This window comes from Leptidea sinapis, chromosome 43 (genome assembly GCF_905404315.1).
Source record: "Leptidea sinapis chromosome 43, ilLepSina1.1, whole genome shotgun sequence".
Lineage (NCBI taxonomy): Eukaryota > Metazoa > Arthropoda > Insecta > Lepidoptera > Pieridae > Leptidea > Leptidea sinapis.
This window is the reverse complement of record NC_066307.1, coordinates 5,589,029-5,602,435: the sequence shown is the minus strand read 5'-3', so window position 1 is coordinate 5,602,435 and position 13,407 is coordinate 5,589,029. Positions and strand designations below refer to the sequence as shown.

The 13,407-nt window shown below is 32.7% G+C and overlaps 1 protein-coding gene across 2 annotated transcripts in view; it reads left to right on the top strand.

The window, feature by feature from the left end:
• Positions 1–969, top strand: part of LOC126977017 (glycine receptor subunit alpha-1) — a 47,914-nt gene extending 46,945 nt beyond the window's left edge. Inside the window, exon 11 of one of the 2 annotated variants that reach the window (XM_050825669.1) lies at positions 587–969. In XM_050825669.1, the coding sequence (XP_050681626.1) occupies positions 587–733 (147 nt within the window). In that variant the 3' untranslated portion in view covers positions 734–969. Of the gene's footprint in view, positions 1–574 lie in introns of both variants that reach the window. The other variant, XM_050825668.1, reaches the window with a different exon arrangement.
• The last annotated feature ends 12,438 nt before the right edge of the window (positions 970–13,407 follow it).

The window sequence follows — 13,407 nt, the reverse complement described above, 5'->3', positions numbered from 1 at the left end:
ATTCCCCAGGTTTTTTTTTATGGAATAGGAGGACAAACGAGCGTACGGGTCACCTGGTGTTAAGTGATCACCGCCGCTCACATTCTCTTGCAACACCAGAGGAATCACAAGAGCGTTGCCGGCCTTTAAGGAAGGTGTACGCGCTTTTTTTGAAGGTACCCACGTCGTTTCGTCCCGGAAACACCTCACAAGTAAGCTCATTCCACAGCTTTGTTGCACGTGGAAGAAAGCTCCTTGAAAACGGCACTGTGGAGGACCACCACACATCCAGATGGTGGGGATGATAACCTAACTTGTGGCGTGTCGTGCGAAGGTGGAATTCGGCGGCAGGAATCAGGATAAACAGCTATTCGGAACTCTCCCCGTGATAAATGCGGAAGAAGACACACAATGAAGTGAGGTCTCTACGCAACGCCAAGTGATCCAGCCGTTCAGAGAGCACTGTGAACGCAGAAGAGCAGGTGTGATATCATTTGGAAGATCATCTTGATATTGCATAGCTTAGAAATAATTGATTTTAGTCACTTATATCACCCACTCTGTGTATATAAAGAATATCTTAAGTATTTTTAAGATTTTTGTGCAGGTTGCATGGTTGGATGCAGATACGGGACAAGAAAGAGTGCTTTGGCGAGAGATAGACAAACTATCAAGAGTCGTGTTTCCTGCACTATTCCTGCTGTTTGTAACACTGTACTGGCCTGTGTTACTCCTGAAGACCAAGACTACATAACAGACTATATTTGTATGTATAAGATAAACATAGGATGTTTTACTCTAGGCTAGAAGCCGTATGTATTGTATATGAGATGAAAAGGAAGCTAATTCATTCAATAATGCGACTACAAGTGTGTTTTCAATAGGTGTAGCTATTAGTGTATATTGTATTATATAAACGAGTCTTTTATTGAACGGTAGTTGGTGCTATGTAAAGGTTTGCTCTGTAGAATAGATTATATATTTCGAGAATGATAATATTTTCATTTAGTTTCTTAGCGAAAAAAAAATTTTATGTAATAACCTCGCTTGACAAATATACTCTATTTGGAAATGCGCCTCGAATAACAGCTTGGTTTCTTTTGCTGCTTAAAGGTTTAAGAACCTTACAAATGTTTCATAACCAAATTGTGTTTATTAATGACAATGATAGATTATGTTGACACTTTAGTTGTCATATTAGATAAGTGAAAATGAGTCTTACTATTCACATTTAGAATTACACATTTTCAACAAATTCATATTGTACTCAACCAGAATTGCTTTCTTTAGCCTCTTGGGACTGGTATATAAAACCTGGCTAGATAAGTTTGTCGCACCCATAAACGGAAATATTTTCGAGAAACGCACAATATATTAAGAATAATTGCTCGATTGATAATGTTTATATGAATCAAGTGGTAAAGGTTTTATAGTTTGTGCGCGAATCACGGTAAAAGAATTGTATAGATTTCAATTTAGTCTTCTAAGTTTAATTCCATAGACACTTGGCTTTTATTTGAAAAAAAATACAATATCTTCGTTTAATATAAATTTATTAAAGTTTTAAGAATCAACCATTTTTTATAAAATCAAAGCTCATGAAGAAAATTTTACCGTATTATTAAAATGTTACGTTGTTAAGGCTACATAAATAATGAGATTCCAGCTAGAATCCAATAGATCTCTCATTAATTTAAGACCTTCCCTAATACCATTCACCATTTAAAACTTGTCTTTGAAAGTATAACTATTTCTAAACTTTTGTGGTAAGAATAGCCGTCATTCCATTAAAAGCATTTATGTCCCCGAAATTAGTTTGTGAACCTACAACTATGTCTATGTGATCCCTGCTCTTTTGACACATCCATGAGTAATTGAATACTAGTCAAACGCTATACAGTCCCAACATACAAACTTTTTGGGGGTTCATTTCTATGTTATAAGATTCTAAATTTTCTCAAGATAAGTGGAAATCATTGTATTTTATTCTGAACGTTCAACAATTGTCTCTTTTATGCACAGTTATAAAGATGTGTTTTTTTTATGAAAATAAGGGACGAGACGAGAAGGACATTCAGCTGATGGAAATTGATACGCCTTGCCCATTACAATGCAGTGCAACTGGGGTTTTTAGATAAAACCAAAAATTCTGAGCGGCACTAAAATTGCGCTCATCACCTTGAGACATAAGATGTATGAGTAACAAAAAAAACTTGATTGACGGATATTTACTGATACGCTTTGTGCTACGGCACCCGTCAAACTCAAATTCAAATTGTATTTATTGAAACGGCTAAAATAGGTACCGCTGTGGCATCTAGGCCGCATCCTTTGTAAAGGACAATCAAAGAGATCTATTAAGGCGACACTAAATGCCAGCGACCTTGAGCCATATGAGTTCACGGCTGCCGGCCCGCCATCTATGTAACAAAGCCAATATTTTCAAAATTCTCGCGTGGAAAACAGTTTATATGCTTACAATCCTCGTTATTCACTACTAATCTGAATAAATGAAACTACACAAAAAAGTACAAGCTATAAGAATAACTTTTCTGAGAGAAGTACCAAAAAAATGCGTCTCGCCATGCGAAAAAACTTGTTTAACCTCAAAGAAAAGTGATAGATCAAAAAGGCTCGGCAGTGTTAACTATAACCAACAGCAAGCATTAACAACCTACAAATAAGACTAAAGGATATGCGTAACAGGGTAAAGTAGTTTTCATAGCTCCAAATGCTATACTTTTACCACAAAACTTGTCTAAAAACACCATGTTTGCGTGTTTTCTGCTTACTATTCGCCTTAACTGATATTTTAACTAGTAGTAAAACTCTGCTTTAATTTTTCGAGCAAAACTAAACATTTTATTGCACTTGCAATTATTGTTTACCAAACTTGAGGTAAACATTGAATTAAAATTGTTTTGGTTGGGACGATGAGTTTATCATCAAAAGAGTATTAATTCTAAGGCACATTTACATCTATCATCAAAAAAATAGTTTTAATACGTTTTTATTATAAAGCTCTTTTTACACTACGCTATACAATTGTAATATAATATAGTATAGCTTTATGCTTTATACTTATAGTAAGCCAATAATATATCGTACAGTGAAGTGTGAATGTGTCCTATATACCTATGTTTCAAATTCAAATATTTTTATTCAAAATAGGTGTATCACTTATTGAACGTCAAAAACTACCATCCTTTCCAAAAATAATGCATCAGACCTGAGAAGAATGGGCGCAACAAACTCAGCGGGCTTTTTTTTTTGTCATAAAAAAATATGTTTATTAAGTAATATTGTACAATCAAACTTATTATTTAATAGCCGCCCATTCACAATCTGTGGCATCATTAAGGGTCATTTATGTTATAGTAACCTTTACCACATAAACGTTTCTAAACAATTCTTTTGACTATGGTAATACTTTGTTTTAAACATTTTCTGGGATCTTGGTGTAAAATCAAATACATCGTCCTACAAAAGACTTACTAACTCGACATAGCCGAGTAGGTACAAGGCATTGCGCAATATTGTTGTTCTATGAACCATATGCTATTTTCTATTATATTATAGGGTAGGCTGAAAAGGGGCTTTATCCACTAAACAAATAATAACAATATTCTTCAAAGCACAGTCGGTATGTAACTCAACCTTAAGCATGAAACGTTATTTTTCTCAATATAATAATTATACTAATCTACATTAAGACAAGCTAATGGCAAGAGTTTTTCGTAATTTCAATTTTAATGACTTAATTATTCTCATTTCACTTTCATTGAAAATCATATCTTTCTATAGAATATAATTTCTATATAATTAGATTCTTATATTATGGGTAAGCCTTGAGCTTTTAAATCGAAATAAATCTATAAAGAAAATAGTTGCGGTATGATGTAAGTACTAAAATAATGTATTAGTAAGATCTGTGGCAAGTAATGTAAACTTAAATTTCATACGTTTAATAAGTACAACGGGTATCATTCGATCAGCTTTAATTCATTGTGATAGAAGTTACATAGATATTATGACTTTAACGTAATTCTAGTTATTATTGGTATTGATAGTGTAATAATTCTCTGATATTCCGCACCTATATTATTTTTATTAGCTTTACCTGTACATGTATGTTTGTTTGTGTCACTTTAAACGGCCAGATTTGGTTCAAACTTCGTAGATTTATCGAGGACCGATGACAATACATTAATTTGATAAAATTTTGCAAAATATGATTTTTGTTAATTTATATAACTTTTTCATCTATCGTCTAAATGGAATTGATGTTCATTTAAATTTCAACCATTATCTGGTCAGTAAAAGCGTGTCTTTTAGTTTATTTAAACTTCTTTTATTATGGTATATTAATTTTAACATACTATTGAGTATTTGTTTTTGTTTATATGCTAAAACAATCGTGATTGTTTTTGTGTTAAAATTGCTGCTCTGTTCTGATAGGACGTACAAAACAAAAAATAAATAAAAAAAAAACAACAATTTCAAGTATTTTTCGTAATAAGTAATTGTTATTTTCAACGGAATATTGCGTTCATTGCAGTAAATATTTTCTGTGATCTTCGTATTAATGTTAAAATTATTATTATTAATGATAAAATATTCTTTTAAAAAGAATACACGTAGTATAAATAAATAAGTTAGATTTGAGATTTAATATAATATCACACACTTGGAAGGCGCTTAAATTAATTTAAGTTTAGCTTAATAAAGAATTGTTACGTTATTACACAGCATTATGATTTAAAAATTTAAGAATCCTGATTCTTAAATTTCCGCCCTAAATTTAACTTCCTGAAGTTAAATTTAGGGCGGCATCAGTTTGTTATTTTTTAAAGTAATAACCCTCACTTCTGGGATTAATTACACAAATTTAATTTGAAAACAAAATTCATGAACCATGCGCACGGAACGCGAGAGGTTGCGGGTTCAAGTACCACATCGTTCATAAATTTTGTTACAAATTTAATTTGTGTACTTTAAGCTTTTTTAAACTTTACAGGAATTGATGGTGTATATTTTCAATCTAGCCATGACGAAAAACTTGTTTTATATTTTATCAATTAAGCATATTATTAAACTTAAATCCCTACTTAAAATTATAAATGTGAATGTAAGTTTGTTTTTTACGCCTTTACGACAGAGCTACTGAACCGATTGTGATGAAATTTGGTACAGCGATAGACTGGAGCTTGGGAAAGGACATAGGCTACATATTATCCCGGAAAAATCTATAGTTCCCGCGGGATTCATGAAAAACTGTAAATCGCTAAATGAGGTGTAACTTTACCAATAGTAGGTTTAATTTGCCATAGCAAGCCTCCTCGAAATAAGATTCATATAATATGTTTGGAACGGGAGCGAAAACGGGAATCGGAACTGGAATAGGATATGAGACAATCTCCAATTCCATATTTACTTTTTATTCTTAAAAAGCCTTTATCTACGCGGATGAGGTCGCGGGCAACAGCATTAAAATTATTAACAAAAGCAATGAGGAGTAAGACAAGATAAATGTTTGGAAGGTAAGGTCATGTACAGATGATAGATGAAACTGTAAAAATTTATAAGACAAATTGGAAGTGATGGGAAAGATCGAAGCATATATATCAATATCGATCGATATTCTACGATCAGATAGAGTACGTTTATAAAAGAGGAAAGATAAAATAGAACAAATATGAAACCTAAATGCTAACGGGAGAAGCAAGAAAAGTATTTTAGGACCATGGCAGGTGGAAATCTATAATCCCTGCCTACCCTTGATGGAATATATGTTTATATTATATCTGTAAATATTTAAAACAATTGACAAGTCATATAAATATGAAATAATGTGAAGATTATAAATAAAATTTTCAAGTGTGTAACAGCTCTGAAGATGTCACAACATTGTTATTAAGAGTAGTTATATAAATAGAAGTTAGTGTACCAATGTATATAAAATATATATGAATATTGTAAACAAAAATAAATCGTTTACTTGATGTAAAATTTTCTAATATTAGATAATCAGATAGATATTTATTAGATGGTATGTGTGTAGATAGGTTTATCAAATTGTTTTTATAAATTGGCAGCGAATATATTAAGAAATATAATGTGGTACTAGATTTAGTAAAATCTTTGTTATATTAAAAGCGCAATTCGTTTAAAAACTAAAAAAAATACCTTATTTTCCTGTGAAATTAAATTTTATTTGATATGCATATCGTATATTGATAATCGTCAGATATACACAGGTCCACACTTAATGCTTTAACTTTTATAGAATTTACAATAGTAGTGGACCTTTCGAAGAGTACATCGGTACGAGAATATGGATTATTAAATATGCATACTTGCATTAACATAGAATTATGTCCTTAAACTTATCCAATTGTTTTAAGTTTTCGTTTTAATTCTGCTAATATTCCTCTTCAAACAATTCGACAAGTGTTTCGCCTCTACACGAGGCATCCTCAGGAGATGTCGACAGTCAACAAGAGACTTAAGAAAACTTAAAACATTTGGATAATTATGGACTTCCGCAAAATAACGCCTACTTCAAAAAAAATCCTTAATCATAATTTCAATGAAAATGGGAGTAAAGTGATGTTATTTGAATGAACGAGAGTATCAAATTAAGATTGTGGCATTACTAACCTAATTTTCTGCGTCATATATATATATATATATAAATAATTGTCAAATAGGGACTCGACAAGATAATATTAAGTGAATTTAAAGATTGCAATTGTTGCAAACGTTTGCTTTCATTTTAGAATTTTTTTTGCTATCTCTACTTCGATTGATAGTTGCCGATTGAAATAAGATAACCTTGTAAAAACAAGGTCCATTCAATCGTAAGATATATGATTCAATTCATTTATAATAAATAAACACTTACAAAATATTGGTGCTTGCTATTATATAAGATTATATATATGTCTAGTTTTAAGGTCACAGCTATCAGAATTGTGTGGGCTATTTATTTGTAGGTAACTTCTAAATAAATATTTTGTGACTATTAATTGTTCATCAGAAGATTACAAGTAATTTAATTATATTTTATTATTAGTTAGTTAAGAGTAAAATGATTCAAACGCATAAAATAAGTGCATTCAGAAGTTGTTGATTTGGAACTGTTTTGTTGAATAAAATTTGATTAAAAAACAATTTGTTTTACTATTAATATAGTGGCCTGATTAAAATATATAGTATCTTACGCATATCCTTATAAGCAATTAATAAACTACATTTAGTCATAATATATTAAAAAAAATATATAGCATATAAGAGGATTGAATTTCATAAAAGATTGCTTGTATAACTCCCCGGTACTTGTCTAATATATAAAATTCTCGTGTCATGGTGTTAAAGATTGAACTCCTCCGAAATGGCTTGACCGATTCTCATGAAATTTTGAGTGCATATTGAGTAGGTCTGAGAATCGGACAACATCTATTTTTCATCCCCCTAAATGTTAAGGGAAGAAATATTTTTTTTTAATTTTTTTTACATTTTTTTTTTAAATTAGTTTGATTATGAGTCAGAATTAAAAAATACATACAACTTCAAATTTTCACCCATCTACGATCAACAGTTACTTTTGTATCGCGATTTTAATATCGGCAATACAACGTTTGCTGGGTCAGCTAGTAATTAATATAAAAATTTCGACAAGGACCCATAGTGTTACGAAAGTCTCATGGAATTTTTGAGTCATTTGATAGGTAAGTAATATGTAATGTAATAATAAGAATATAAAATGAGTCTCCGGCTCGATTCTCTCATTTCATAAACAATTAACTAACTGTCAAAATAAGAACATATTTTAATAATAAAATACTATTCCTTCTGTTCTAGGCAGTCCCTGCAATTGGTTTTCCTTCAAGAAGAGCAGTTACTTAAAGGGAAGATTTTATTTAATGATATGACTTCTCACTATCCCTTTTACGGCCGTTTCCAATGTCGATAATCTGAAGCTGTCCCAATATACCCGATAAGTCATTCTTATCGCCTTATATTGGGACGCGTGAATTGCAATTTCCATACAAACTTCTATCGCTGTTAAGCTATGCGTCGTCCCATTGACAGACAGCGCGTACGGATAAGGTGAGTAACCGTCGATAAGTTTATTGGGACAGAAACGTCAACGATAGTTACTATTTTCATCTCGAGTGAGAGATAGACCGAATATTGGGAACGGCCGTTAGTAAGACCAACCATTAATCAATCAGGAGTGTAGTACCCATCAAACACACACGTAGCAGAACACTAGACACGCCGCAAAGGACACTACACGTTTGATTTATAAATAATACCCTATAACTGATATAGTATCTTGTATTACCATAACTCTATATAATCTTAATATAATATATATATAAATTACGTGACACGTTGTTTGTCCACGATGGACTCCTAAACTAATGAATGGATTTTAATGGGGATTACTTCATGGAGTGCAGTTTGGTTCAACTTGAGAGATAGGATAGTTTTTATTTCGATTTGGGACCCATAATTATTTTTATTTTCAATATTTGTTTTGTATGGACGTATTTTCTATGAGAGAATTAACTGACGCACGGTTTGACAGTTCCGCTGTGAAACAATTTCATTATAACAACAGAAATAATTCTTGATGTTTTGAAATATTAATGGCAATTTCTTATAAAACAGTATTTTTTTATATCAACAGAACAACGTCTGTCGGGGCAGCTAGTATTATATATGTATATCCTAATTGTTCCCTGCAGGTTCACCCACGCATATAACTGTATTTTCATAAATCTACTATTTTGGCTTATGTATTCTTATCACTGCCCTATATAAATACCACCGGACAGGTTGTTCCATATGTTTGACAGCAAATTTTGTGTGCCTATTTGAAGCGCCCCTCGCGAGCATCCAGAGAACTAATTTTGACGTATAATACTTAATTAATATATATATATATAAAATGAACGTACAATGCTCTGAAGTATTGTTACATTTTTAATTAATTTCGTTCGTTTTCCGTGTTATTTATTCTTCAAGAATCAACGTTATAAAGAACACATTTTATTACATAGTTTCCCACCATCTATGTTGTCCACTAGGTTGTCATCACTAGTTTTAGTACCGCAGACTCTCGCTACATGGCCAACAGCGCCAAAATGGCTAATATCAATCAGGCACAAAAGTACTATGACAGCCGCCAGACCAGTGGTATATAGTAGAGGTAAATGATTCTTATACACCTTTCTTAAAAGGTATATATGATTTTTCATTATAGGCTTTCTTTCATCATTGTGGTCTTTTCATTCCATTAATTTACTAAAGATAATTATGTACATAGTATATCATGCCAAGAAGAATTATTCAGACATTACAGATTAATTTATTTACAGATTATTCTGACGGGTAGGTTCACAGATTAGTACTCGCAATCCTCAGGTTTCGATAAACTAATTTTAATGAACGTTGATGAAGTATGCAATATATTAGCGATAGGTTACCTATAAAAATTTGTCCGAAATTACCTGTAATTTTGTGTGTGTATATCTTAGTATAATTGATTATCTGATATTAATTGCAACTATAATATGTTTTTTAATAAATTTTACGCCATTTGAAAGGAATTTATGTAAAGAATTGAAAAAATATGGTATCCAGCTCTCAGTTAGTCGCAACATTAGGGTTGTCAGGTGTAGACAGGTATACCTTTTATTGCTAATTAGTTACTGTCACCAGATTTTTTTTTAAATTTTAATACAAAATTGAAGCTATGTATTAACTTTTTACAATAAACAATTTTAAACAAATGACCAGTTTTATCAAATGAACACATACCTGTAAAATCTAGCAGTGGGATCTTAGACTATCAAGTTTAAATCGAATATTTATTTGAAATTTTTGACAGGCCGCTATTTAGCATTAAGTTTAACTTTACCGGCGAAGACTGAACGGTTACGGTTAACAGTTAAAGTTATGACGTCATCTAAAATTTCTCAAATGGTGCAACACATTATTTGCTTAACCTGTACTTTGACATGATTTTTGTTTGAGAAATCTCAGAGAAAAAAAAAAGTAAATCCCTTTTTTTAATATGTTTTAAATGGCTTTACCGATTAAAAATAATTGCGGTTTAAAATTTTATAAAATAATGGTTTATTTAACTCTTATCAGACTTTTAACAAAAATATAGAACAGCTTACTCTTTGAGCTCGAAGAAGTCAAAATCGTCATAAGTAGTAGTCATAAATAAGCGCGTACTTTTTCCCTAAGGAAGGCTTTAAAGGCCGACAACGCTCCTGTGATTCCTCTGGTGTTGCAGGAGATTGTGGGCGACGATGATCACTTAACACCAGGTGACCCGTACGCTCGTTTGACTTCTTATTCCATAAAAAAAAATACAATTTGAAATGTTTAGAAGTTGCAGGGATGGCCTTTAGGGTCAACCGTTTTCCTAAATTTTTTTTTTTATCTGATAGTGCAGAGTAGGGATAGATACTTACGTATCTATGCCATCTTCTTTCACCTTAAAATAAGTACATGTAACATTACATAAACACGTTAAAATGTTTTAAGCGATATAAAAAATTCATTTACAAGAGTAATTGAATTTAAGTAATTTCTTGTATCTTGACTGAGTATTGGACAATTAAATGGAATTTATTTCAAGCAATCAATCCTTTGATTCAAGTAATGATCGTAGTCGCTCTTTATATTAGGTATACTAGTGGACCTGACAGACGTTGTCCTGTAAGTGTGTCTTAAATTTGAAAAATCGGTTTAGCCGGTAGGAGGAGTTCACTAACATACACATGAGCAGGAGAATTATATTATAACGACGGAATTGGGTTCTTAACCAATCTCAAATTCACTGGAACACACAAAGAAATCATTATAATCCGCCCAGCCCTTTAGGAGGTAGTTCAATTGTGAATCTAAACCATTCTCGAATCCACCTGAAGGCAACAGAAAGTTTCATTAAAATCGGTCCGGCCGTTTATGAGGAGTTCAGTTACAACAGACGCACAAAATAAATATATATATTAAGATTATAAGCAAAACAAAAAAAAATCTTAAATTCATAACCTTTTTGATAGGAACAAAGAATATAGCAGAGAGAGAAAAATAGTGACAACAACAAAACGAATCTTATACTTAACTTAATATTAACAATACTATGATTACATTAAATTTAAACTATCGTTACGGGGAAATGAAACCAGTGGGAAGCTCCTTTGCACACGATGCCGGCGAGATTATGGGTACCACAACGGCGCCTATTTCTGCCATGAAGCAGTAATGTGTAAGCATTATTGTGTTTCGGTCTGAAGGGCGCCGTAGCTAGTGAAATTACTTGGCAAATGAGACTTAACATCTCATGTCTCAAGGTGAAGAGCGTAGTTGTAGTGCCGCTCAGAATTTTTGGGATTTTTCAAGAATCCTGAGCGGCACTGCATTGTAATGGGCAGGGCGTATCAACAACCATCAGCTGATCGACCTGCTCGTCTCGTCCCTTATTTTCATAACGAAAAAGAAACAAGAATACTGGCACCATTTCCACGTTGGATAGCTAGGCTGATCCGTTGACCGAAATAGCTCTGCCAGGGCCTGGGTTACCAGTTATAGCCCTATTGAGGCGCGAGATAGTACTTTGTACATTCTCCGCGCCTCTGGGACCCACGGGCCAAGGTGTCTCGACACCAAATTCCACTCACTGAAACCAAAATAATGCGCCTCCCACTGGCAATACTTACAATAACAGCTTACAATATGTCGATGATATTGTAATTTGTGGCGTGTCGTGTGAAGGTGAAATTTGGCGAGAGTGATCAGGTGAATCAGTTTAGCAGTAGACTAACAATTGTTTGCTATTTGTCTTGTAAAAGTTCGGGAGAAACGACCTGAGCCTCCTACTCGTAAGGTGTGTAGTTTTGCAAACATAAATCTTAACAAAATATTTTAAATTACAATGCGTTGTTTGTTTGTGCCGTCGGGCCTTAAACGTGCTAAAACCGATCATCATGAACGAAATTTCGAACACACGTCAAATCACGTCAAGGGTACAGGCAACAACATGACCACAGAGTGTGTCCTTCTATCACTTTTATGTCAAAGTGTTCTCAAACGAGCGAGTCAAGGAATAACTGAATGTTACCTTATTAAAAAATTACTTTATTCAATAAACCCGATTTACAATGTTTACGGAGCTAAGACTAAACACAGAATACTTAATTTTACGGAAACTTACAATATATAGCTTATTCTAACAAAGAGAGTCATATTTCTGTCGGAAAGTAATTTGGTACATCAGCAATATTGTTTCCAGGAGGTTCTACACGTGTAAAGTAAATGTACCTACAACTTGTTGCTATGCTCTACTTTGGCTGACAAAGCATAAATCTATAGGGTGAGCACGCTTAACTCCTCCCCCCTTAAGAGAGAAATCAGCTGGAGACGAATATTTTGGTTCCAGATGATTTCGACGTATCTGAAGGATATTCTTAAACAACTTTAATTTAACAATTACAAAGGCTATTAAAACACGATATGATACTTATTGTCCATACACTTATATCCTGGGTCACTGAAATTTTATTTTTATCACCACTTTCACTATTGTATTTTGCACTATTGAGAATATCTTTGATATCGTTAAGGTCTACACCGCGAAGGTCGACCTGGCTGTCTTCTATTCTGATTTCTTGTTGCAGCTCTGGCATCGTTACAGGATTTAGCAGCAATTTCACCTCGGGTGTCCTTGTTTCAGCTACTTTACTGATAATCTTGTCGCCGATTTGTGTTTCACAGCTTCCATAGGGAATTACCAAAAATGTTCCTTTTAGGTTGTATTTCCTGACTTCCTCTTTGCAGGTCTCAGTAAGAATTATGTTTTTCTTTGTGAAAAGTAACCATATTCTTGTGATTCCACATTATTTGTTCTATGCACGTAGTGTCAGCGTATTGCACGATGTTATCTTCCTTACAAAGTACTTGATCATTCTCTATTTGCTGGCATGGAGTTGACACGGGTCTGTATTTCAATCCATTCACTATGAGGTAAGGATACTCGGGAATTATAACAGATGTTTTTATAGAAATAGGATTATATATAGGTATCGGGATAATTTTGTAATAATTATCGTGTCTAACAGGGGAACTTCCAACACAAAAACTAACTTATTATTATCAGAATACGATTTAAGAACTATAGTACTTTCTAATTTCATTAGGTTGTCTTTACCTACAATATACACTAATCTATGATATTTTTCTATTTCTAATAATATATTAAATAATTCTGTAGAATTGATTAAAGATTGGTGAAGTATATGTATTTTAATAAAAGCTATTGCTGTTTCTATCTCTTGTATTACATTATAGATAGTTCGAAAGTTATTTAAGATTTGATAAAGAGTATTCATTTGACTGACTATA